General features: G+C 43.8%; 1 protein-coding gene across 1 annotated transcript in view; it reads left to right on the top strand.

Moving 5' to 3' along the window:
- The first annotated feature begins 250 nt into the window (after positions 1-250).
- Positions 251-25,753, top strand: part of cert (ceramide transfer protein) — a 65,738-nt gene continuing 40,235 nt past the window's right edge. The window contains exons 1-6 of the mRNA XM_065452470.2: positions 251-645; positions 5,978-6,094; positions 8,401-8,590; positions 9,657-9,758; positions 20,502-20,683; positions 24,229-24,327. Of these exons, the coding sequence (XP_065308542.1) occupies positions 418-645; positions 5,978-6,094; positions 8,401-8,590; positions 9,657-9,758; positions 20,502-20,683; positions 24,229-24,327 (918 nt within the window). The 5' untranslated portion in view covers positions 251-417. The remainder of the gene's footprint in view (positions 646-5,977; positions 6,095-8,400; positions 8,591-9,656; positions 9,759-20,501; positions 20,684-24,228; positions 24,328-25,753) is intronic.

Raw genomic sequence — 25,753 nt, 5'->3', positions numbered from 1 at the left:
ACTGTTATTACTTTTACAACTCTCAATTCCGAAGGAATCCACAAATCTGAAAGTGTAACTTCTCTTTTCTTCCGCAAGTGAAAACACTAAAGCGGTGATCTGTCTGAACATATGCTACAGTCTGTAGCGGTCTGACCACCGTGTGACGCTTCAAAATTTGCCGCCAAAACGGCCCTATTTCTCGTCGTCCACAGCCTTGAATCGCAAGACAGTCTAGCAACCACGGAAGCCAATTTTGCTTGTTGCGTTTTGCTTTACTCAAAATCTAAGATGGCGACAGATACAGGCGTTTTGAGTGTGCGAGGCATGTAAGGCAAGACAGAGACAGACGTCTCGCTGCGGAGACCCTGTTTGGATTGGCTTTCAACGCCGTCGCCCTCGCTGCCACCGCGGGACTGACCTCATCAAACATTCAACATGATGGACGACCACAGCATTAATTTAAGCGATGACGAGGAGGATTTTGAGCACCCGACCAGTCCCCACGAACTGCAAGGAACTTTGTGCAAATGGACTAATTACATCCACGGCTGGCAGGACAGATTCATCGTGCTCAAGGATGGCACCCTGTCCTACTACAAGTCGGAGAATGACACGGCTTTTGGGTGTCGTGGCGCGATCAGCATTTACAAGGCTACGGTAAAGGTGAGTTGCAGCTAGTTTAGGCCTAATTGCCCCTGATTTCCTTCCGCTTCGTCGCTGCTGCAGTACGGATAGGTCTTCATTCGTTCTCATTTTGTGGGCAGAAATGCCGCGGCGCGGAAGTTAACGCCGCTGCGGATGTGGTTATCGGATTCTGTTCCGTACGGTTGGCGACGCCCTTTCGCGCTTCAGCCGCTTGTTTTCAAAGCAAGCAGCCCGTTCTCGGGAAGGTGCCGCTGGCGTTTACACCTAATCTAATTTTAACACCTTCAAGACGCTTCTCTGATGCGCTTTCCGCGCCTTCGGAGCGTGTTTCGCCGGTAGCGTGGAAATCGGGATGCGCGGTGAATCACTGCGTCGTTGAGGCCAAACGCTGGCGGAGGCGTCGCCTGCAACGTCGGCGCGTTGACGTGTTTACATTATCGGCTCAGCAAGTGCAACAGGCACAATTCTCGTGACGGGCATGTCTCGTGGACAGGCACGCTAAGCTTTGTCGTGCGTTTGCGCGTCTCGAAAGGCGCATCGTGGGCAACGAGCTTCCGAGGCGCGTGAGTGTTGCGCGGTAAGCGTCATTTTGCCTGGCAACGCCCCCCTCTCATCGCTGCTGCGTCGCTTGACAAGCTGCAGCGGAGGAAACCCAGTGGGCGGACGTCGTACGTCTTCTGTTTTCCTTTCTTTGCCGGGATCGGCGCCCTTCTTAGAGGAAAGAAGGCTCAGGCTAGAAGCCGCGACGAATAACTGCAGAGGACGTCATCGCGTCAGAAATTCGCCAGCAGGAAAAACGAAAATAAAGGGAAGCAGCAGTAGCTTTATATCCCACCCGCGTATGTGACATCTGACGGCACTGCGAAACTAGAAAGGTTCCGTGTATGCTGACCGCGACAGGCGTTTTTTTTTTCTTCTTGTTTATGCTTTTTTTTCTGAGCAGGGGTAATCGCACAACAAGCCGTGTGCAAGACCGTCCTTGCACACGGCTTGTTTTTTTTATTAATACAGACACTGAGTCGCGCCTCAGTAAAGATGACACAAACAAAACTTAGGTGCGTCATTTTTTTTTCTCCTCTTCAGGAGAAAGAAAACGTCATGTGTGAACATTCTTTCTATATATATTTTTTTCTCAGTTTAACTTTCATCAGATGGCCACCCACAGTTTTCACTTAATGATAACTACGTGATTGTTGATTGTCATGGCTCCTAGTGCAGTATCTAAACTTCTTCGCTAATCACATTTTCAAAATGTTGCCTGTTAACTCAGTGTGGCTGAAGGAAGGCCACTGTTTTTTGTGTACAGCCTTTATTCGAATATGTCAATTCATGCCAATTTGCGAGCTCCCTTTCTGTGGCTTCTTGTGTGGATAATTGAGCAGGAGGTGTGAACCTTGAAGTGTGCCAATGAAGTGTGCATTGTATAGCAGAGTGCATCTCCTTGCCTCTTAAGAAGCATCAGCGTGATGTCAAAGGCACTGCAAAAGTGTTCATAAGGTTTTTGATAAGTGTGGATGTGAAGTGTCAATGGTGCATCAGCATAGTTCAGAATGAGCTAGACGCTTAAGGACCGTCAACAGACTACCCTTTTGGTTGCATGTCAGCACCTTAGCATGCAACTCATATTACACATAAGAAACATTGAGCGGTTTTGCCATAATTTTGTAAGCGTGTCGCTAAATTGAGACATAGAGGTAGCTACATTTCTACTAAATTTTGCTGCAAGGTCGCTGAAATTGTCGCCAAAGCTGTTGAGTGCATTTTAGGTAACATAGGCATATTGGAAAACTATAACATATGCTAGCATGACGTGAACTATTTACTGAAATGCCTTGTGTTTGTCTAGGGTTCAAGTGAGCGGGAAATAAACTGTCAGTGTACCAGCAGTCTGTAGTGGGCTTTTACTATTCTACTGGCATAACAATGCACAATGATGATAGCTGAAACAGGGTGTTTACCCTCAGATTGTAAGGTTCTAAATGCAGCACGATTCAAAAGTACACCAGCAATCTCATTTTCCTAACATGCAAAGGCACTTGGTCCACATTATCCCAGAAAATTTTTTAGTTCTTGGCACTCCTGAAAGGATAGCAAATTCTGCATGATGGACAAGGTCACATGCTAACATGGTGGTGGCAATTGTGTTACCTTTATGCTGGTAAAATATTGTGCTTCCACTTTGTCTACCGCTCTTTGCAATTCTGATTTGTTCCAACCAATGTGATAAGGAAGGACGTAGTGTGTTCAGGCTCACGTGAACTAGCCTAGCCGCTCCTATGCATACACCTTTCTACAGTTGATTTTTCTTACCATTCACCCGCTGCATTCTAAATCTTGCCATAAAATTTTTGAATGTCCACCAATCAAACATATTTGGTGCAAGTGCAAAACCCAGAGTGTTACGATTCATTTAAATTGGTTTTGTTAAAAATAAAACATGCATTTTGTGAGCACACTGTGAATCCTGTAAAGGCAGCCATCATGGTCACAGAGCCTATGCGTCATACAGCCAATTACGGCCCTCTCAAATGTAACTTTTGAATAATAAAGTACATCATAGAAAACTATTTTGTAAGCAAGTTTCCTAACTTCATGGACTCGAAAATGTTGCTGATTGTTCTGTCACATTGCTAAAAAAAGATTGCCGTTCACTAAATTGAAAATTTTTGGATAACTCTAGCTACAAAATTAATAAAATGGCAACATTTCAAATTCAGCTGCAAATTTCAAAGTGAACATGTTGCCATTGAGGCCACTGCAGATACCCTTAAAAATCAGAAGTATGCATCCGCATTCTCGCATTACGTGCTTAGCAGAACTCTTTTTAACCCTTTGTTGATGAATGTTGCCCACAGGTAGCATACAAGAAAAACATTTTTTCTTGCCGAGTTTTTTTACAGAATGCAAAATTTCTGGCTTAATGTCTTTGGCCAACACTGAATGACATGCAGCAAGCATGTCTGGACCAGGTAGAAGTTTGCCACGCAACTCACTTTCTTTTGGAAGCATGGTCAGAGGAGACAGACTAATGCAAGATCTCCATCAGCAGTGGTGCCAAACATGTTATGTAAAGCAAATGAAATGTACACTTATGGTTCACATGATGAGAGCTATCCTTAAAAATTTCAAATGAAGCCATATGTGGCTTGGGTGACCATTTCCAGTTTTCTGGCTGGGGGTTTCCCCCCATTGCTGAACAAGTTTCCACAAAATACTTATTTCATTGATTATGCTTATGTTTTATGTGTTTTGCACATTTACATAGAAAACGAACATTTCTTTTTTCATATATTTATATATGCCATCATTAAACATTTAAATTGAATTATGTGCCCTGAATTATGCATCCAGTAGAGCAGGTTTTCTAGGAACATAAATAAGTGCAATCTTGAACATTGCTCTTGATACAGAAAAGAATAAAAGTAAGTTGGGTCCATACTGAAATCGCCATTATTGAACAAGTTCTTCACTAAACTCATAAAACATGGATAAGGGTGATTTAATCATATGTGGTATTATTGTGGCAGACTTTTTCAAACCCAGCAGAGAAGTTAATAGCCTTGAAATTCTTGGAGATCAGTCTTGGTAGTGATGAAAATGTACAACCTTGGTCATTGCCGAATACCACTGGTGTACAATTCTCATTATTGCAAGGCATTTTTGAAATATATGCATTAGGTACAACATTTAACACACTGCCTCGTAGTAACAGTAGCAGACAAAGACCTGCACTTGTTACTGTGGGCACGTATTGAAGTCATGGGCAAAATAATCTAGTTGATTGGTTTTGAAACTCTAGCAATGAAGGTTTCCATTCCTGTAATGCCTGGAAAGCTTCTTTCTGCTGCTTGGTAATAACTGTAGACATGCAGGACATGTCCAAGGTAGAGATTGCTCAAGCGCTAACCAATTTATTTGGAGTGCCTACTGAAAGGCAGAAACTCTGCAACCCAAAGAGGGCTTAGTGAAGGCTTAACATTTCGAATTTCCTCCATGCACTTTCTCTCCAGGGCATCATCAAACCTTCATTCCCACCACCTGCTAATGCAAGTGTTCTGCTGTGATGTACGCATAGTGGCAGACACTATTGAGTGAGAAACTACGTATGATCTGGCATGCCAGGGCACCTTGATTTTGAACTTAGAATGTTGATGGGTTGTACAGCAGGAACAAAGAACGAAAGAGTATTGCTATGACGTAGAGCTTTGATGGGCTGTCGCATTTCTATGGGAGCCTGTGGGGGCTAGGCAGATGTAGGGAGCATATGTGAGGGAGCAGAGAGGGGGGAGATTTGTTTCTTCAAAGGCACGTCACTTTTGTTGTCACTCAGCTGTTGACTGCACAGAGAGCGCACGTGTGGATCAAATGGCAAGCAGTCACAAATACTACACGCAGCACTGCTTAGAAACCTTTGTCATGTGTTGGTGCATGGTAATTACTACAGTATAAATGTCCTCCAATGTCATGTTCACACTGTTTACTTTGGAAATTCTGCTCTTAGGTTTTTTGGCTAAGCTCAGCCTTTGGACACCTGGCAGCTGCTGTATGTGCCAAATATTTTCACTCAGTACTCCGGGCATGCACTTTGGTGCAGCTTCATTCTCAGCGCTGAGCAGCAGCACATGGCACAGCATGGAAATGTGCAGTCCGGGTTTGTGTCTGGCACGTATTGCAAAGGGTTAGCCATGCAAGCCATGTTGTGGACTGTGTCACATGACAGAGGTAGTCAAGAAACCTTCTTGACTATTACCGTATTCTCGTAGTGCCTCAAGTGATTGCCACATTCACCATGCAGTTCGGACACCTACCTGGGGCATAACTGTTAATGTGCAAGTGATGTGCAAGGCACCAGTGATGTCCTTTGGGCATCACTGTGCGTTGGACATTACCTCTCCCTTTCTTTGTGTAGTTAAGCGAGTTAATGTAGAAGTTTCATCAACATGAGCATGTACATTCATAGAGGAAGGGTGGTTATAAAGGCTAACACTTGTCAAATGGGTTATCACTTGCACTGAAACTGCACCATGACTTCTTTGGGCAGCATGTGCACCCTTCATAAAGGATATTTAAACAAATGTCTGATCATTAAAAGGATGGAATGATTTAGCTATACTGAGTACCCAAAATGCATAAAGTTGCATTTGTATTTGGCACTGCTTTGCATGTATGAAGTGCTGTGATTCCTTGAGGCTGAAAAATAGCTGAAATAATAATACCTTGTAAGCAGCTTTCATAGATTAAATGTATATTTACTAACTGCACCAGTAAAAAACATATTGTAGTTTAAAAGAACACTTTTTATCAGTAAATGTTTGTGCCTCACAGAGCTTTGTGGATTTATTTCATGCAGCCACACGAGTTTGACGAGTGCCGCTTTGACGTCAGCGTTAATGACTGCGTGTGGTATCTGCGAGCTGAGGGACCAGAGGAGAGGAATCGATGGGTCGAAGCTTTGGATGCATATAAGGTAGGTCAACGTACATTATAACCGTTTTTAGCCACATGATTGACTTGCAGTCCTGTTAACAAACCAAAATGTTGTGTTGGTGATTGTCATTTGCTTCTACTGATTAGATAAGGCCTTGGTTTCGTGCAATCACCAGTTTTTCCTGCATTAGTACTTCAGCGAAATCTGGTACTCAGTTTTTTCCTTCATTTAATGTTTCATGAGTTCATGAAAACATTCTTATTGTGCTGACATTTCATGTCCCGAGGTCACAACTTTTAATCTGCGAACTTAAATTGTTGCCTTCTGAAAGACCCCCTAAGAAGCTGCTTGTTTCAAAGCTGATGTATATCACGTCATGCATGTGTCAAAGTCAATCAAATCGGGGCTAACCAGCATGTGTTTTTTTGTTTCTGCTTTTTGAACCTCGTATGATGTAACCACGACTCCGGCTTGTGCACTCACTATGGGGCCCATATGTGTTGCTGTGCAGAATCGTGCTCTCAAGTTACTGCTCGTAAGAAATGTTCTACTTTATACACACACACACACACGCACACACACACACACACTTCCCCATTTTAGCTTCATTTGCCCATGCAAATAGATCACAATACATCAGTACATATGCAGGACATGAATAATTGGAGATCTTTGACAAAGGCTTTTGTTGTAATGATCATGGTGGTCATTTGATCCTGGTTATAATGAACAGGCTTATACACTTTAAGTTCTTTGCTATATACCTTCATTTGCCTATAACAACATTAAACAGACTCTTGTGATGCATTCGTTGTATGCAGATTTCTTATCTTCAGGGGAGAAATGAAGCAAGGAGGCAATCCATATAGTATTTATAATAAAACTATTTAATAGGCCCTAACTTTTTCCTGTGTTTTGAATTGTTTCTCAGTGTCGCTAGGAATGACATTCTCAATGCATAATATTTTGTATACCTGCTCCAGTCTGCTTCCCTCAGTGTTCACACTGTACCGGCACAGCACATACGTTGCAGAAAGCATACACAAAAAAATCTACTAAAGAATTATGAGCCATTGACCAGCGAAGCTGTGTAGCGCATGACAAAGAGGTGGCACAGAATTTTCAACAAAGCTACAAACACATTTATGGTTCTGATCGGCGGTCATCTTGACGAAAGGTACACATGCACATTTATTTTTGTACATTTGCATTCATTCATGTGATGTTACACATTCATTATACACATTAGTTATGTACATTCGTGTTTTCATTACATGATATACTGAGGCACAGAATTTGAGACCGAAATCACCACACCGACTGGCAGTGGGCCAGTGCCGACAGTGCCTTCGCAGAGGGAGGGGCAGTATGGGAACACTAGCATGATGAGTGCCATCGGAGCCAGCTGTGGAAGAAGGCCAACGAAAAATGCGCGAGCAGTGGCACGAGCGCATTCGCTCGTGCCACTGCTCCAGATGCTGAAGCCGAAATTGATGATAGTTGTAGGACTTCTAGTAAGCAGGCGTGGCTTCAAAACTGATTTCACAATTTCAACCTGTAACTTAAAGGGAACAATTAAAAAGTTCATTTGTGAATACATTCAATTATAGCTACCTGGATATTACAATTTACCATGCAAGTAAAATCAACATCTTCAGATATCTCATTAAACAGACCGAATTGTGCTTTCAAATCAACTTAAAAAATATCACTAACTGAAAAAATAAACGAAACACTGTGGCCTATGCCTGAATTTCAGCTTTGTTTACGGCTTCATGCCAGAAAAACAATCAGGAAGGTGGGACAATAAAGCACAGACAAGACTAGGTGCTCTGCCTGCTCTTGTCTCATTTCTCGCATATTATTTTCTTTTCTTCAAGAACCAGCCTATACAAAAACAGATATTTGCACCTTGCCATGGTCTGTAGGTCGCAGCATATGGGCACTTAACTGGACAAAAGCAAACATTGTTGTGTTAACGCTTCCGGACATGTTTTAAAATGCTTTTACAATGCAACTAGAGGCTTAGTCACCTGCAGGGACATGATAGCCCTCAGCAACAATTCAGTATTCTTTTCCGAGTTCTTTTATATGTCTTATTAGTTGTTATAGGTGAGCAGTAAACCACAGTGCAGCTAAGGCTTTTGTTGCATTACTAAAGCTTTTGTTCTCAGCCCCCTCTCCCCTACTTCAGACGTGGCAACACTGCCCACATGATCACTGGTGTTGCTCAACCCCAATAGAAAATAAGTCACATCATCCTGCTTCGTTATATATTTGGGCTAGACAGCGCTCATAGGCTACTTGCAGGGAATTTATACATTTTCCTCTTTCTGCACATCCAGGTTGATTCTGCATATGGGAGCGAGAACAGCCTACGACGCCATGGCTCGGCACTCTCCCTTGGCTCAACGAGTGTGTCTTCATTGAAGAAAGGCCGGGGTCTTCGAGAGAAGCTGCTTGAGATGGAGACATTTCGAGACATTCTGTGCCGTCAAGTTGATACACTTCAGGCATACTTTGATGCCTGTGCAGGTAAATTACACCGCATCATTCTCGCCTTCTCTCGCTATTTTGCCCAAATGTTTGCTGGTACTTCCACATGCAGACCTCATGCAGAAGCAGTTCCACCCACTGAATCAAGGGGGACTGCTGAAGCAGCTCATATTTACTTGAAGTATGTGAAACCATGGGCATATTATGTCGGCACCCAGTGAAAGGATTAGATAGCTTGACCCTTGCTACCCATTCTGCTCAGACAAGTGTACGCGTACAGCTCCTCAGCAGGGGAGCTGATGTGTGTGCACGTAACGCTCGTGCCAGCAGTGGAAGATGGAATGCTTGGCCTGGCTCTGGCAGAGCCCATTGAGAAGCCGCTAAGCTTCATTGTTTTTGCATCCAAACGCACTGTGCATCTTCGGAGGCCTTCTAAAGCTCCATGTGGGGGGATGCGCATGCTCCATTGATACTTAAATAGCACAACGGCACTCACGTGCCCCAAGTGTCCGTACAATTGCTATCTCAATAAAGAGCACTAAAGAGCTCAGGGCCTGATGTCTCAACTCCTAATGCTTGCATTGAGAGTAAGAATTCGTTATATTGAACAAAGAGCAACTCACCCAATTACCGTCATTTTTTGCATACCCCTATTCACCACATTTCCAAGTTGAGCATAAAATGATGTGTAGTAATTTTCACTTTCACTGGTTGGCAAAAAAATTTGAGGCATTTGACACCAGCTACTACAGTATTTTTTGACTTCGAGCTATTTCCTAGCGTTGCAAAAGAGTGACCAGGGGTTATTAGCCTTTGGTGATAGTGGCTGCCTGCATCTTGTCACTTTTGTTGAATGTTATGTGTAACTAGAAAAGCGATGCCAGTTGGGGCAGGAATATGCACACTGCTGAGCTGGTTTAAGCGTATAATGCCATTTGTGTTATTGACTGACATAAAGTCTAAGGAAACTCCTTCTTAGTGGTGGAATTGTGTAGTATTACTCTGTCATTAGTTGCCGAAGGAACATGCCTGTGAGAGATGCTGTAGTGCGAGGAGAGCAAATACGTCTGGAACACTGAAGTCCTCTCAAATGCTTTCGGTGCAGCCGAAGAACAGAATGGCCATGATGGTAGTCCGACACTGAAGGATGGAATAGGTGAAGACACAGCATCAAAAACTCTGGAGATCTTGGCATCTCGGTTCAAAGGTAAGCTTCTTTGGTATTTCCATGGAATGAAGTGTGCTGTATTGACTTAATATGCAAGTAAAGAAATGATCAGCTTCTGCACTGTTTTCTAGTGCTGGGGCTGCCAGAAATGTATTATAGGTGGAGGTTGCCATGCTTGGAGAGTCGCAGGTTCAATGAACTGTCGGATGTGCAATTTTACGGAAATAGCTCATTATACTGCATTTCTTCTCTTTTTTTCTCTCTTCTTTTGGGAATATGAAAATACAGCAATGTGTACAACATTTGTTGCAAGCTGTAAAGAACCATTGCCCCAGCCAGGACAAAAATCTGGGTCTACAACGTAAGAGACGAGCATTCTACCATGAAGGCTAACCCTGCAACTCCCATGGTATTAAATGTTGACATGGTTAGCTGCAACATCGTCTCTGAAATGTTTAGCGTGGCATGTTGCTGCGCGCCAAACATATAGGAGGCTTAAGCTTGCGCTTGCAAGTCATGCTGCATTTGCTATATGTTACTGCTATAGTACACGTATCTTGTGTGTGTTGCATAAATCTTTTTGGATGGTTTAGGCTTGCAAAGGAGCTTTTCAGCAGTTTGTGAAACTTTCGAAGAAAAATGAAGACAGTTTGCAAAAGGTTTAGGAAGATTATGTGGCACGACCAGCTTTCCACTGCCTGAAATGTATTCTCAATTTTTGTGCAAATGTGAAGAGAGATTTCAAGATTGAACATTGATGTCTTGACACTGAAGCTGCATTTTACTAAGTTAACATTTAGCCTCTTTGCTGTTTCATAATTTCTTCTGTTTAGTGGTGCACTTCACCCATGTAATAATTTGTCTCAAATATAGCAGTGCACCTTTGCATGCAGTTTACGTGATTTTGCTTTGCATATTTAATACTTTGTGAGCATACCTGATAGAGAGAAGCTTGCTTTGTCCGCCGCAAGGGACCACTTAAGAGAGATACTAAAGCTGATACTGAATCTAGATTGTTAGGTTACCCGTCTCCACACCTCTTAATTCTGGGCGATTTTCTGGCGACAAGAGATTATATGGTTGGAAAGGCTAACCTAATTGCCTATGGTATTCTTTTGTTCACTGCTTGTGAACAGACCAACAGGCTAGCTGCATCACCAATCGGGTGGATAGGCGGGATAGGCTGGATAGGCATGCTGTTTGGTTGCTATTGCCCATCCAAAGAGGCCTACATAAGAGGCATGCCACATTATCATAAGAACTGGAGTTCCTGTAGTATGCTCCCACAAGAGTAGAGTAGTGTGGCTGTTTTCTAAGTAACATCACGAGCCATCATGTACGTGTATATGGAACTGCAACCTTGAGCAGAGAAGCCTTTCTTACAGCATACAGCAGGTTCACCTATGCTGCAACAAATTTGTCTTTGTGTTTGCGGTGCCATTTTGAGCACTGCTGCGCTAAATTACAATTGCTTATGTGTTGTGTTGCTATTGGGTCCACAAACATAAATGTATCACCCTGATATAAAGTGCTTCCTTCATGTTGGAATTTAGCACAGATATTACCCCTGAGAAGATATTTGGTGTAAAATTTGTTTGCTGGCAGTATTTGAGTGTTATAACGAATTAAGAGCAAATATGCATTGTTAACTACAGGACAGCTGATAAAAATGCTGTTTTCCTCTTCGAGCACAGAGCAGTAGCATGCCATCTTTTGGTGTAAAAATACACTGCTTTTTCTGTGTCACATAACTGTGTAGCACATTTTCTGCACTTGCATTTCAGCAAATACTGTTTTTAAGGTGCGAGTGTTTATGTGCACAGCCAATCAGCATGATCTGTGTCTTATTGTAGTAGTGTCAAAAAAAGAAAGGCGTGGAGGAGTATTGTGGCACCTTTTAACCTGTTCCCTCCACTAACCTGGTACCTGGATTAATGCTTTAAACATGCATTAAGGGGCATTCCTACATAGCACTGAACCTCAGTATACCAAGCTTATGCACAGGTCTGCCTTCTAAGGGAAAATATAACAAAATGAGCTTGTAAAATGTGTAATGAAGTGAGGAGACGCAGTAGTACCAGTAAGTTCCTCCTGTAGGAAAATTCGTTTTGCATGTTGAAATGTAGCCTTTTCTGTTAGGCTTGTATTTTTTGAACGTTGAAGTTGAATGAAGACACATCTCGTTAAGTTGCGTAGCCTTTATTTTAGATCATGTACCCGTTGATTATGTGCACACATCCACACTTTCACGGATGACTCTACACTTGCACGGTATTGCCTTGTGATCGCTGTGGTAGACGGCCAGAGGCTCTGCCATCGTAACGTGACACAGCCTGCTTGCAAACGCGAGGTCAGTGCAGGAATGCTGTTGCGTCATGGGTCTGTAGCGTCTTCAGTTTCAGTGAGTAGCGATCTAGCATGAAATTCTCAATTCATATGCCATGCTCTTTCGCCACATTGGTTTTATTCACCGCACACGAGGATCAGCATACTATGTGGCTTTAAAGGGCCCCTCACCAGGTCTGGCCATTTTGAGCTGACAGGCGCAGAGCATACAATGCATGCTAACGATCGTGTTTGTGAAATATTACATCACTATGCGCCACAGAAAGGTCTGAAATTTCAATCTGAATGCCGTTTTCTCTTTCCCTCGCGGCGACCGCGCTCCAAACCGGACAATGATGTACACGTGTCCCTGCGCGCCTACGTACACGTGTTTGCAGTGTGACGTCAATCATAGAGACATGCGACTTTGAGAATTATTCAAGGCAACACCTGTTATTTGTGTGGTCTGTTCCTTGAATTGACGAATTGAAGTTTAGAGAAATAATAAGACACACAAATGGAATGTCTGCATGTTTTTCTTTTTGTTTTACTTCGCACCGAAGCAAGAGAGATGTACTTCCGCTTCGTCTGCTTGTTCCCAAGGTTTTGCAATCCCCTGCGCAGGGACTGAAACTAGGCCATTTTCTACCGTGTTCCAGCGCATGATCATGTGTCTGCCTCAGTATTCGTGTAGCGCTGAATAATAGCGCTAGTCATTTGTCCTCGTGCACAGTGCGCAAAATCATGCGCTGCACATTACGAGACAATCACAACAGCTCGCGCTCGACGCCATCAGCGGAAGTGCACAACAACGGGGAAAAAAAATGGAAGGCGGGGCCTGTGATGTATGCGTCATGCGATCCTCGAAGTCTGGTATGGGAGAAAGCAGGGAAGGAATTTTGCTTGCGGAGGTTAGATGGGGCGAGTGGAAGAGTCGCGCATGGTAGTGGAGCTTGTGTGCTGAAATTATGGGTTCGCGGCACTGAAATATTTCTATCTTGGCTATTAATGAGCCGATTTGAAAAATTCTTGCAGCAGAACGCTCCCTAAAAGACACATAACAACTTCCAGCGTATAACCAAAATTTGCTATGGGGCCTGATGAGGGGCCCTTCAAGGTCTTCATCGTTTCTGCTAGAAACGTTTCCATATCACAACGAGATGTGTTCGATCTGATGTACACGCTGATGATCACAATACCAGTAAGCATCTCGATTGCACAAGTGTTTCCCGCATGGCCATTGCCGATACAGGGGATCGGTCTTACGGCACAATCACGCTCATGCTTACGTTCGCGTATGGCAGCTGCTTCTTCTACCATGCGCTGCACCCACGGCCTACCCATGGTGATGGCCGGAAATGTCTTGCGTGACACGCATAATGCAATGCAGATATATACAGTTCATCTGGGTAGCGTGGTGTTCAACCATCTTTCTTTGAGAAAGGGGCTTTGATTTTTTTTTCCATACTTTAAGACGAGCCAGTGTTCACGCACACTTGTTGTCTCCGATGAGCAGGGAAGCTCAGTTAATCGCAACTAAGGTGGTGTCGTGCCTAGCTGGTGCAACTTGCTCTTCCAGTGAACTTTGTGCGCATGCGCTACTCTTGCTGAGCTCGTCGCTTCGCACTGCTATCAGACACTGACCGGCTGGCCAATTGACGCGGGCGCGGTACTGCGAAGGTAAACTGCAGTGTTCTGCACAGATGTGTAAGTTGGCTTTCCTGCAGTGCACTTTCGGCACTTAATGGTTGAATCAGTGAGACATAGAAAGCTTTGCATTAAAGATACACAAACTAGAGCTGCTCTGACCAGGACGCAATGTAAACAACAGAAAGCCACCGTGCCACATTGGTGATGGTGATGCAACGTGCTTCTTATGGAGGAGCATCCAAGCTTCGAGGAAACGTCATGAGTCATATTGGTTAGGAAAATGGTATGCATACAAATAACATACACGCAATAATTTTATTTGTACAGTATTTCTAATTATTCACTTTCTACCATGTTTTGTGAAAATGGCTCCGGTGTACAACACTAGTTACAAAACAAAGTAGCAGCTGTGAGGTCAAATCCCAGTAGGGTGCGATGAGGCGTTCGGGTGACACACGCTTTTGGATCGGCAGCTGTAGCATGTCGCAGCCGACAAAGAAACGTAAGTTTTTGTTGCTAGAAGAGAAGGCTCGAGTTATCGCCCAGGCTGAAGCTGGAAAGAAAAAAATCGATCATCGCAGAAAAATTTGGAATTCCGGCGAGCTCTCTTTTGACAGTATTGAAGAGCGAGGATGTCATAGCCAAAGCGCTAGCTTCAGGGACCTCCGCGAAGGACAAGAAAGTGACTCAGCTGGTGCACGAGACCTTGGACAAGGCAGTGTACACCTGGTTCGTGGAGACGCGGGCCAAGAAAATCGCCCTTAGCAGTGATATTGTGCGGCAAAAGACGCTGGATTATGCCTGCATGCTAGGAATAGATGACTTTAAGGAAATCGTAGGTTTGCTGAACAGATTCAAGTCACGCCACAGCATCATTGGCAAAGTTCTGTGTGGTGAAGCCACTTCGGCAGTAGTTACGAGGTCACTGCGTGGAGGTCAGCCAGCCTCGCAGGCATCTTGAAAGACTACGCACCATTGGATATTTATAATGCCAATGAGACCGGGCTCTTCTAGATGCTGCCCACCAGGACCCTGGATTTCAAGAGGCTACGCTGCCACGGAGGCAAGCCCAGTAAGAAGAGAATAACCGTGCTCCTGTGTGCTTATATGGACGGTTTGGACAAGCGGCCAATTTTGGAAGTGCCAAACCATGCTGCTTCAAAAGAAATCGGAGCCTTCCCATGAAGTACGTGGCTAACACTCAGGCATGGATGACCCGGTCTATTTTCGGAGAGTGGGTCGAAGCCTTCGACCAGGACATGGGCAGGCAAGGCTGAAAGGTTTGTCTACTTTTAGGCAATTGTTCCGCCCACATCATAGAGGACGCCGAGCTGGAAAATGTGCAGTTAAAAGTTTTTCCCATCGAACTGCACCTCTACGATTCAACCCCTCGACCAAGGGATCATCCAGAGCATCAAGCGGTCCTACCGTGAGCGCCTTGTTCAAAGGCTGCTTCTGAATACGCAGTTGGGCCACAAACAAAAGTGGGCATCCTTACGGCGCTCCAAATGATTGCCGCTTTATGGTGCGCTTTGGGGTGCGGTGGCTGCCGAGACTTCGCACTCTGAGAACGAAGGTAGCGATAGAAACGGGTCATCGTCTGATGAAGTCTCAGCTGCGTGGGCACCCCTGCAGGAAAGGGGAGATGTGCTCGCCGATGTACATCCCAACGAGTACATCCAAGCCAATTCGTGCATGGTGTAGCGCGAAGAATTGACAGACGAAGAAATTCTGAAGAGTGTCTGGGAAGAGCGTGTTTCGTTGGGTGAAGGTGAAACAGCCATGCAATGTGAGCCCGGGCCACTGACTACTATATTTACTTCATTCTAATGCGCCTGCGATTGTAATGTGTCTCCGTTTTCCATGCCCCCCGCCCCAAAAAAGAAGAAGAAAGAAACGTCCTCGATAATTGCACGTACCCGTTTGCCGCAACCTGCAGAAAAGAAAAGTCCCTAACAGTACTGCGCACCTCATTCTTTCATCAGAAATACAACTTTCTCTCATTTTGAAAAACTAAGGTTTACTCCCAATACTCTCAATAAGTTGCGATAAAGAGAAAAAGTCGCAGTTTTGTCCGAAAGGTGAAGCATCGATTGCGATAGCAAATTAGTAGACAGCTATGTCCAAAGTAAGGATAGTAGCTTTATCGGCCGTATAAACGTTTAAACATTAGCTTAATAGCTAAATTAACAAGCATGGCGTCATGTGCACACAAGCAAACACGAACACGTCTCACTCAGCGACCACGGAAATTCTTATCAAAACGCTGGAGTGAGCAAGTGCTGTAGCTGGAGCAAGTGAATTGACCTTTGTGCGACCTGTCGCTTCAACGCGAACTAAGTGATGAGAATGCAGCGCAGTATGCCTAGATGTGTAGATTCTGTCTCCATCACAGATTGATTTCAAGATGGGGGCTGCATGGCCGTGCCACACGCTGCAGCTACCGGAGTAGAACGTCTCTTCCCTTTGCACCAGTCCCGCACGCAAGTTTTGGAATTCCGAATGCCCGCGATGCGGCCCGATTTCCGTCCATCTCCGCACACATGATCACTTTTCTTTTAATTGCGACATCGCATGTCTTCGCAGTCGACACTTCCATGCCGACAAAGCAAACGCAGAAAACGGGAATACGGGCGGTGTACTAACCTAAGCACAAGTACTACAGCACATGGGGGAAGCTACGGCAGCTAGGCTTGAAGCATGTACAAATCAGCCATTTTGAAATGCCGATGGCGATATGGTAACGCAGATTGAGGGTCATACTCAATTCTAACACGCACACAGTTTTTTTACCCATTTTATCGGAAAAAAAGTGCGCATTAGATTCGAGTAAATGTGTAAATCAAAGGTCATGCATGCATTCGATACAATCTTCGCCGTTGCATCGATTCCCAAGACGGCAATGAGGCAATTACTCTGCTGGCAGCATACGAGAGCGGTGTTGTGCCATCGCTTGGCAAGAAGCGCAAACAAGCTAAGCTAACCGATTTTTTAAATTAAAGCTTGCTTTTTGCTGCAGCAAGTCATGTATCACGTATGTGTTTGATTAATCACAACAACGAATTTCCGCAACAACGAAATTTTTTGCGTGCCTCTATGCGAGACTTGCTCATTCGCGCTTTCCTGGGTGGGGGTATGATTTTGTGTGCCACTCACTGCTCTGCCTTTTCGATTCTGGGTCGTACTCGAACATCCAGGATTCGTCTCCGGTTACGAGAGAGTTAAGCAAGTCCGGCTCATTTTGAATCAAATCCAACATTTCTTGACAGTGCAGAACTCTAAGTTCTTTCTGATCTTCCGTCAACACTTTTGGCGCAAGCTTCGTGCAGACCTTGTGCATTTGCAGATCCTCGGTCACTATCCTTTGTACTGCAAATGTGGACATGTGTAGGGTGTCAGCAATTTGCTGGATGCTCAATCGACGGTTGTAACACAAAACTTCGTGCGCACAATCCACGTTTTCGTCGGTTCTGGTCGTTGTTGGGCATCCAGAATGGGGTTCGTTGGCAACCTCCTCCCGGCCCTCCTCGAACGCCATGTGCCATCTCCTGGACTGTGACCTTGAAATGCAGTCGTCTTTGAAGGCCTCTTGAAGCATCTGGAATGTTTCGGTTGCATTCTTTCCAAGCTTTTGTGAAAGTTCATAGCGTATCGTTGTTCAAGCGAATGCTCCATCCCGCTGTGATTTTCGCTCACACTGCTAGGAGTAAACTGGTGACCAGCTGCATTGATGGGGCAGAACCCTCGCCACATTTCCCGACCGGGTTTATCGCACTGTCATGGATAGTCACGTCATAATAAAATCATGCGCATTACTTTCATAATGGATTCTGTATTTATGGCTAAAGGTACACCGCTGTTGGCTCTGTAAGTGCATAAGATTCACACTTGGAGCAGTGCATAAAATGTAGTATACATTTTGTGGTCTTGCACTTCTGCTTTTAATCAAAGCCTGCATTCAGCACTGAGTCTTGCATTGCACATCGATATGTCAGTACTACCGACCTGCACCAATTTTCCAGGTCTTTAATTACTTTGTAACACTTAGCCGTGCACTTACATGCTATGGTAGATATTTTGTGGCAGTTCTTTGCTGCCAGTTTAGCTGTGAAAGCACATAATTTCTTATTTCACTCTTTCAGCTGTCATAACATACTTCCGTGGAATTTCAGTAATTTAGGTATATCTCATGGTTTAGTCTTTTGTTCTTATCTATCTCTATCTGTAGAAGTCATAAGAAATATGTAAAGTCCTACATGCTCCTGTTAGATTTGTTCACTTTTAGTTTATACAATTTTATTCTGGTAATTGGTACTCTAACGAGTGTTTAGAGTGACTATTAACTTTTTTATACGTTTCCTGTGAACCTGTGCTTATTGTCAAGAATGGCGAGCTGCGAAACAAGATTGCCACACAGTTACGACAGGGCGACACGACGCGCACCTCTCCCTCTCCGTCGCTGCAGCTGGGAGGCGTTCAAAGAAGCGGCCTTTGCGCTGGAATCCGCCGCCTTCCACCCGCCCCATCGACATTGTGACGGAACTAGTTCGGCGTGTGTGAACAATGATTCCGGAGTTCCCCAACGCGGAGCTGATTTGACACGCATGGACAAGCTGCCGTGGGGACGACGTATTTTGGTGCGTCTCACGCTTCGGCGTGGCACGGAACAACGAGCGACCCTCGATCGGCACCGATAGTTCCCGGAACGGCACCCCGCCAACGCCGTCGTCGGGCCTCAGAGCGCGGTTGCCTTTGTGTACATAAACTGATCTGCAGAGCAGCGGCGAGTTGGTGATGAGTAAACGAACAGTCGTCGCGTCGTATGACCGGCGGATCGAGTGTATAAAAACTGTGGTTGTGCGAATGCTGAGGACACTTCTCTTGAGCAGTCATGTTAGACTGAGTTACTTCTCTCATGCAGTCATGTTGGACTGATACTCTTTTTCTCAAGCAGTCATGTTAGACTGAGTTAATTTCTGTAAATAAACCCCTTTTCCTCGTTCTCGATGAGAAGCAGTTCTTCACTTCATCAACGATCTCAGCGTAAATAAGTTGGACGACGGCATGGGCCAGCTACTTCCGAATTCATGCCGTACTCCAATCTTGGCAAAGGACCACGGACGATGGGATTGAGCCCCCAATCCTGACAGTATTGACATTTCTAATTTTGACAAATGGTTGCCTGCAATTCACATTGGATCTTTCTCCATTGGACCGTTTACTAGCTGCTGGCTATGGGTCCAAACAGTGTTTTGCATAATTCTGTCATGCAACAAAGAATGATAAAAGAAAGAAAAGATATATATTATAGACTTTGAAATGGTCTTAACTTATTATGAACTGTTCTGTTATTATGTGCAGTTTTGGCTATAAAATCTTGATAGCTGAAAGTCATCAGCCAGGACTGCAGATCAGTTTAGCATCCCCTTATTTTCCCTGCAAGGCTGTTGCAAGGGGGCTGTATATTATCATGCGGTGAATCAAAGTCCAAATGATAGTGTATTGTTGGCACAGCAAGCAGGGGGCGGGAGCCTTGTCAGTGCTATTTCTTGACAGTTTATTGTTTTGAATGAAGATAACTTTATGATATGTTATCTTCTAGCCAGCACAAGGCAGAGCATTTCATTTTTCTTCATGAATTTATGCGAGACTTGACAAATATTTGCATGGCATTCTGACCTCCTTGTCATTTTTGTAGCTTATGGCAGAGGGCATAACGTATACATAAGATGATCAGTAAGGATGTTAAAATGAAGCAGGTATTAGAACAGTAGGTAGTTGTGCCTATTGCCATTCAACCCTTTACACTGTGTCGTGCAATGGTGATATACCGAGAAATGCTTTATGTTTACGTCTATGTTAAATATGAGAACCACACTAAAAAGAAAAAGAGAGTATAAAGACATATCAATACATTCTGCTGTCAAACGCAAACCATCTTTCTAAAAAGCTTTTTTCTGAGCTTTAGACAGAAATCTTACTTATTCAGAACTCTGAAAATTTTTTCTCTTGTCATAACAAATCGTTCTGATCAAAAACTTTGACTGTCACTTTATCGTACTGTCAGATATGTTCATCTCTCTTCTGCATGTGCCACCTCAGTATGCAATTTGCAGCTGAAGACACATCAGGAATTCAACTTATCAGTATTTTTGTTGCCCATTTTGCTTTTTTCATGTGTGCCATGTTATTGTCACATAGTAATACCTAAGACAGCCAGTAACAGTTGTTACATTACTAGAAAGAATGCAGTTATCTATAATTTAGGACCATGCAATCTACTTTTGGTCCAACTGAAACAAAAAGGAAAATTAAAATTTTTTTCAGAGGGCAAATAGCAAAATTTGGTGCTTCTTAATAGCGTATCAAAAGTACTGCAGTCATGCTGCACTTTTTTTTTTTCTTACGGCTTATTGGTGAGTATAGTTTGATGTTAACTAAAGAAGCTTATTAGTATGCAAGGTTCATACTGAACAGTATTTTTACTTGTTCAGCAAGCATATTTTTGTGAGAACTTTGGTCTCACAGCAAGCAGCAGAATTCAACGAGATGGCAGTTTTGAAAGTATTCCAGTGGTATCTGGTTCTAGTTGAGATCAACCTGTGATACACCTCACTAATTTGCCTATAATTTGTGCACATATGTGAAATGACGATGAGTTAAGAGTTTGAGCACTTGTCTCATTATGTTTGCCTAAGAGCTTGCTAAAGCTGGTTTATTTGACGTAGGGAAGTATTTCCACGCAGTGAAATCTCTCCAACATCACTCATGATTGAAATGGTGCCGCACGGTGATGTTTGTATCCAGAGAGCGGCGACCGGTGTCGCGAGCGACGATCACCTGCGGCCCCGGGAATGCTGCCGCCTGTTGACTTCCGCGGTGAAGCCATCACATTCAAGGCCACCACTGCAGGTATCCTAGCTACTCTGTCACACTGCATTGACCTGATGGCACAACGTGAAGAGGCCTGGAGACGCAAACTGGAGCGGGTGAGCACTGTTCAACCCACTCATCTCTCTAGCGTGCTATAGTACAGCGTGTATTCCAAACTGTGAGAGTTTTCAGAGCTAGAGATCTGATAAGAAACAAATTATCTTTTGCAGTGATGGCAGCCGTTTTCAAATTTAAGGGTGCAGTAGGTACTTCTCAGTACACTGCTACTTTGTTCACCTGGATTTCAGAAAGTGGGTGAAGTTCTGAGGCAATTTAGCTTTTCGTGAATTCTCTGCTTTAAAAACTTTTGCGAACGGCTACACACTTTTCAGGCACTCAATGTCTGTTTTGGTAACTTAGCAGGAAAGTTGCCTTGGTGACAACTTGCCATCTTTGGAGTCTTGGCAACATTCGCCAGTAAATTGTCCTGGTGAAATTCGTCAAGGTACTTTGGCTAAGTTCAGTGCGCCCCCCCCCCTTCCCCGATTTCATCCAGAGACATGCACCTCCATTTGTTGCTACTTCTATATATGTACGGAGGAGCTTATTAGGGAGCCATCTGGTTGCATCTGCTTTCCTAGTCAAAGCATAATGTTATGTTCTTATACCATTTTGGAAAATGAGGCACTGAAACCTACTAAAGGGACATTAAAGGAAAATAGTAAGTCAAGCTAGATTGATAGATTATTCGTCTAAACGTCTATCATTGTCTTTCGTGTGCCAGTAGATCAGTTAATTGTGTTAGAAATTGCTGCCAAAGGTCCTACTGCTGCTCCTCAATTTGAACTACTGGATGAAACGGACTAGTTGACGTTGATCTCCATATGGCCACCCTCTATGCTGCTCTCTCTGAACCAGCCAGTGCTGACGTCACAAGAGAGATAACATTGTCTGCAACTGGTGGGCCACTCCGATTTCCAATTTTCATCTTTTTTTCGCTTACAAAATCTGTTCTCGCTAGGACTGACAAATTATTTTTTACAGAAGCCTAATCTTCTTATCTGGCTCGAGTTAATATTTTCCTTTAGTGTCCCTTTAAAGAAGAGTGAGAAAGTCGTCCAGGAACAATTAAAACATAAAAAACAGAACCCGAAACAAGTCACCGCCATCTTATCACAAAATGCTTTTGTCTAAAGCACAGTGTTCTTTCCGGCGACTTGGTGACTTTGTCCACAAACGTCGCCAACACTGTTCAGCTTGTTGTGGCTCGAGTTGTGTACTGCAATGCTGGAATGAAATACGAGTGAGAGGAAACAGAGCAGAACTCCTACCACCTGATAACTTGAAATTGTTATGTGTGGTCTAAGTTCTCCTTAGCACCAGAACTATGTGTTTGTTGATGAATTACACATGCACTGGCATCTAAGGGGAGGAAAATGTGCCTCATTGTTTTCTTGCATTCACACTATGGTTTGATATGGCTTTGTGCGCATTTTGAAACATTAGTCCTTGCTATTCTGTTGTCTTTCCAACGTTTTAATACTAATGAATGGGCACTGCCTTATAAAGAAATGTCAGAGGCTTAAATTCCCCTCGTGATGAGCCAGAAGCATGTAGGTTACCATTTTGGTGTATTTTGTTGCTATTGATTTATGTAAGTACAGTCTTTGGCAGCTTCGTTAGGTCTTATCTACATTAGCAGCTTAGCGTTATGTCTTCCTAGCATCACCACAGAATTGTTGAAATTGTTGGCACTTGTTGCAGTGCATGTTCTGGTAGTTTACATTACAGTACACAGCCTCCCTGCACCATACATTAACGATATGAAAGAAAATTGCATGTGTACAGCTTTAAAACTAAGCAGCGTGTTCGTGCGTGCATGCATGTGTTGTGCTCTCTTTATTCATAAGAGCATTGCCTTGGCATTCTGCATAATGTGCATTGCCACTGTTGCCCTGCCACGTAGTAGCTCAAAATTCCACTGTAGCTTCCTGTTTGCAACAGTTTGGAGGTCTTCTTTCACTTTGTTCTGAGCTGTCAACATGTCCCAAGGGGCAGGCTCACTCTGTTATCTTAGTTGACCTCTCGGGTTTCATGGCTTGTGGAGGGGGGCAGCGTGCCCTGTCCTCTCTGCCTGATATGCAACCTTGTCTGGCAGTCCAGTCGAGCAGGCGATCTGATCTTTGCCGGTTGGTGGCAGATGGTGCCGCGGTGCTGCCGCGCCCGCTTCTCCGCCAAGCTGACAAAATTCTGTTCCTGCTTGTGCATTTGCCAGATTGGCTGCTACCCGCAAGATGAAGAGGTTTGCTGCGATGCTTGTGTTGTTCATCTTTTCTTTTCTCATTTTCTCGCTCTCTTTGGTGTGATTACTGTTTTTTGTTGCTTGTGTTCTCATCGTGTGTGCTAAGTGGTATCTTATTTAGCTGGACAGATAACATAATGTACATTCTTTATCATTTTTTTTTCCAAATGGCATCTGTTCAGGCAGAGAGGCTATCTCTGCCTGCATGCATTTTCTTTTGTTTTGCCTCTCATTATCGAGTAGTGACTGATTCCTTACTATTGAAAGTGGTACGGTTGTACTTTTTTTAATGAGTACTGTATGTAGTAGTGATTGGGCATTTGCGTGGACTTTAAGCCACATGCATGTGGTTGTTTGTTGTGTGGGACATTGGCTTTGGAGATCAATGAAAAAAAAAATGTGCTTCCTTACATAATTTTTGTTTGTTTGGATCAAGTGTAAAAATCGGGGACCTTCAAGTATACCTCTCTCGTTTCTGAAATTTGGTGAAGAGAAGAATATCCAGCCATTGACAGGGCTGCTGCAAGGGTTCTTTTCTTGAAGGAGCTCTAACAATTTTTGTGTCTATAAAATTTAGTTCATAGTACATGGTATGTAGTTGCACAGATAAGATGAAAGTCATTGGTAATTCTAGGACATGTGGCTGCACATCTTCAGTCTGCATAGCTTGTTTGAAATTTAGGCTGGCATTAGTAAAGTGAATAACTTAAACAAGGCTCAATGTTTCTGCACATAAACAGCTGCTCGTTTGAGGTTTCATACATGCAACAGTGAAGTGCCCTACTAATGTTCATTACAGCTGCAGGCATCTTTTTAAGGCTTGTGAACATTCGTTTGGTAAAAGCTCAAGAAAATTATTTTTACAACTTTCATTCTATGTTTTCATGGCATGGATATACAAGAGTTGTACAGTCATCTATATAACAGACATGTGCTGAAATTTGTTTGTGTCACATTTTGGCACATCCAGGTTGGCTGAACAGTAGAGCAGTCTGTGCATGGTGCATACTAGCAGAAGGAGGCATCAAATTTTATTGGTGTGCCTCACTCCTACTCGTTGCTTTCAGACCGGCCAGTTGATGCATTTATTATAATGTGAACCGCACAAGTTGCAACTCTGTGTCAGTAGTTACTGGGGTACATAATCCAGCATAAGTTGTTTTGTTAAAAAGAAAAAGAATCTGTCTTGCAGGTGTTTAGCTTGTTGAGTTGGTCATAATAGGACACAGTGTTGGGCTTTCCTGTTCTGGGAGCTGTGCCAAAGTTGCAGCGAAGCGCTGCATCTTAGAGTGACGTGGGGAGACTTCAAAAGGAGTTAAGGCGTCATCTAAGGAACTGTGGACTGTGCTGTGAACGCAGGAGGTGGATAAGCGCAAGAAGATGGAGGAGGCCTACAAACAAGCCATGTCCGAGGCCAGGTCACAGCCTCCAGCTGTCCTTGGAGGCCCGGATTATGAGGTGAGCAGCACTTCAGTCATTCATATACTGGTTCATCTCAATACGAAGCACCCTTGTAGTCCAGACTTTGGCTGTAGTGCCATTAGGAGTCTGTAGAAATCTTGGTGGGTAGAAGCATAGGTCAGCACACTCACTCACTCAGCACACCAACTCGCATTTGCTCTACACTGATTTCACATGCATGGGAGAGAGTGCAGGTAAGTGACAAAAGGCATGACTGGAGGTGGGTATCAACGAGAACTAGTGCCGGGGGAGTTTGAGTGAACGCAGAAATTGACAGGAGGAAGTGCCGGCCAGCGTGAGTATGAACGTAAGTTGATGACAGTAGGTTTGAGTCTGTGCGAGTCACTGCCAGCAGGCGTGAGCTGACGCAAGTAGGAACGTGATAAGTGCTGGTGGGTGTGGATTGGCACAAGTGTTCAGCATTAGCAGGTAACCAGTGTGAGTGAAAGTGAGTATATAAACACGGTGCAAGTGAGCGACGGTGAGCATGTATGGGCATGAGTGAGTGTCGACGAGTATGGGAAGACGTGAGTGAGTTTATAGCCTGAAAAAATATTGGTGATTACTTTGTGTAGCGCAAAACAACGGACACAAGAAAAACAACAGGACAAAGCGCTGTTTTGCGCTAAACAAAGTAATTATGGATTGCCTGCCAATGCCCGCCAATGTATTGTGCTGAAATATTAGTGAGTATGAGTGACTATCTACTCATTGTGCCGACCTGCAGGCAGGAGTTTGTATAGTCATCGGCAAGTATGAGAGAGATCATCAAATTCATTTATGTGCAATGACATGCCATCCAACAATTTACATATACAATTTGTAGTAAATTCCTGACATTTGAACTTGTTTGCAATTGTCACTGCTACCAATAGTTCTAGGATTCTTCGTTTGCATCTAGTTTAGAGTAAAACTGATTTTAAAGGAATATAAATACAGCTCGCCTATCGGTTGCCCAGAACCTAATTTTTCAGACCTGCACTATACTTCGAACTTGTATCTAGGAGTGCCACCAGCTGATAGAGCAAAATGTGCAGCGGCAACCAAATATGTGACGGCTGTTACGTGAATATTTTGTGAATAAACTTCTGGAACAATTACATTGGTGTGTGGCACAGAACATTCTTGCTGCCACCACAGCACAAAGCGTGCATTCCTGCGAAATGGTGCCTTTGAATTTTTTTCCCCAGTCAGCAGCTTGAGTAATAAAAGAACTTTAGTATATTTCACCAAATTGTAGTATTTTTGGGCTTTGACTGTAGTGTTCTTAAAATTGTAAAGTTGGCAGGTCTGTGGAGATTACTTGTGATCCATGAATTAGATTCTGACTTGTTGACATGTAACAAGTAGCTTTCCTGTTGGAACATTTAGCCTCATTGAACACATTTATGTGGGGCATGTGTGTGTAGCTGTTACCACCTCT

The sequence above is a fragment of the Dermacentor albipictus genome, chromosome 1 (assembly GCF_038994185.2).
Source record: "Dermacentor albipictus isolate Rhodes 1998 colony chromosome 1, USDA_Dalb.pri_finalv2, whole genome shotgun sequence".
NCBI lineage: Eukaryota > Metazoa > Arthropoda > Arachnida > Ixodida > Ixodidae > Dermacentor > Dermacentor albipictus.
The sequence above is the reverse complement of the archived record's forward strand: the minus strand, read 5'-3'. Positions and strand labels throughout refer to the sequence as shown.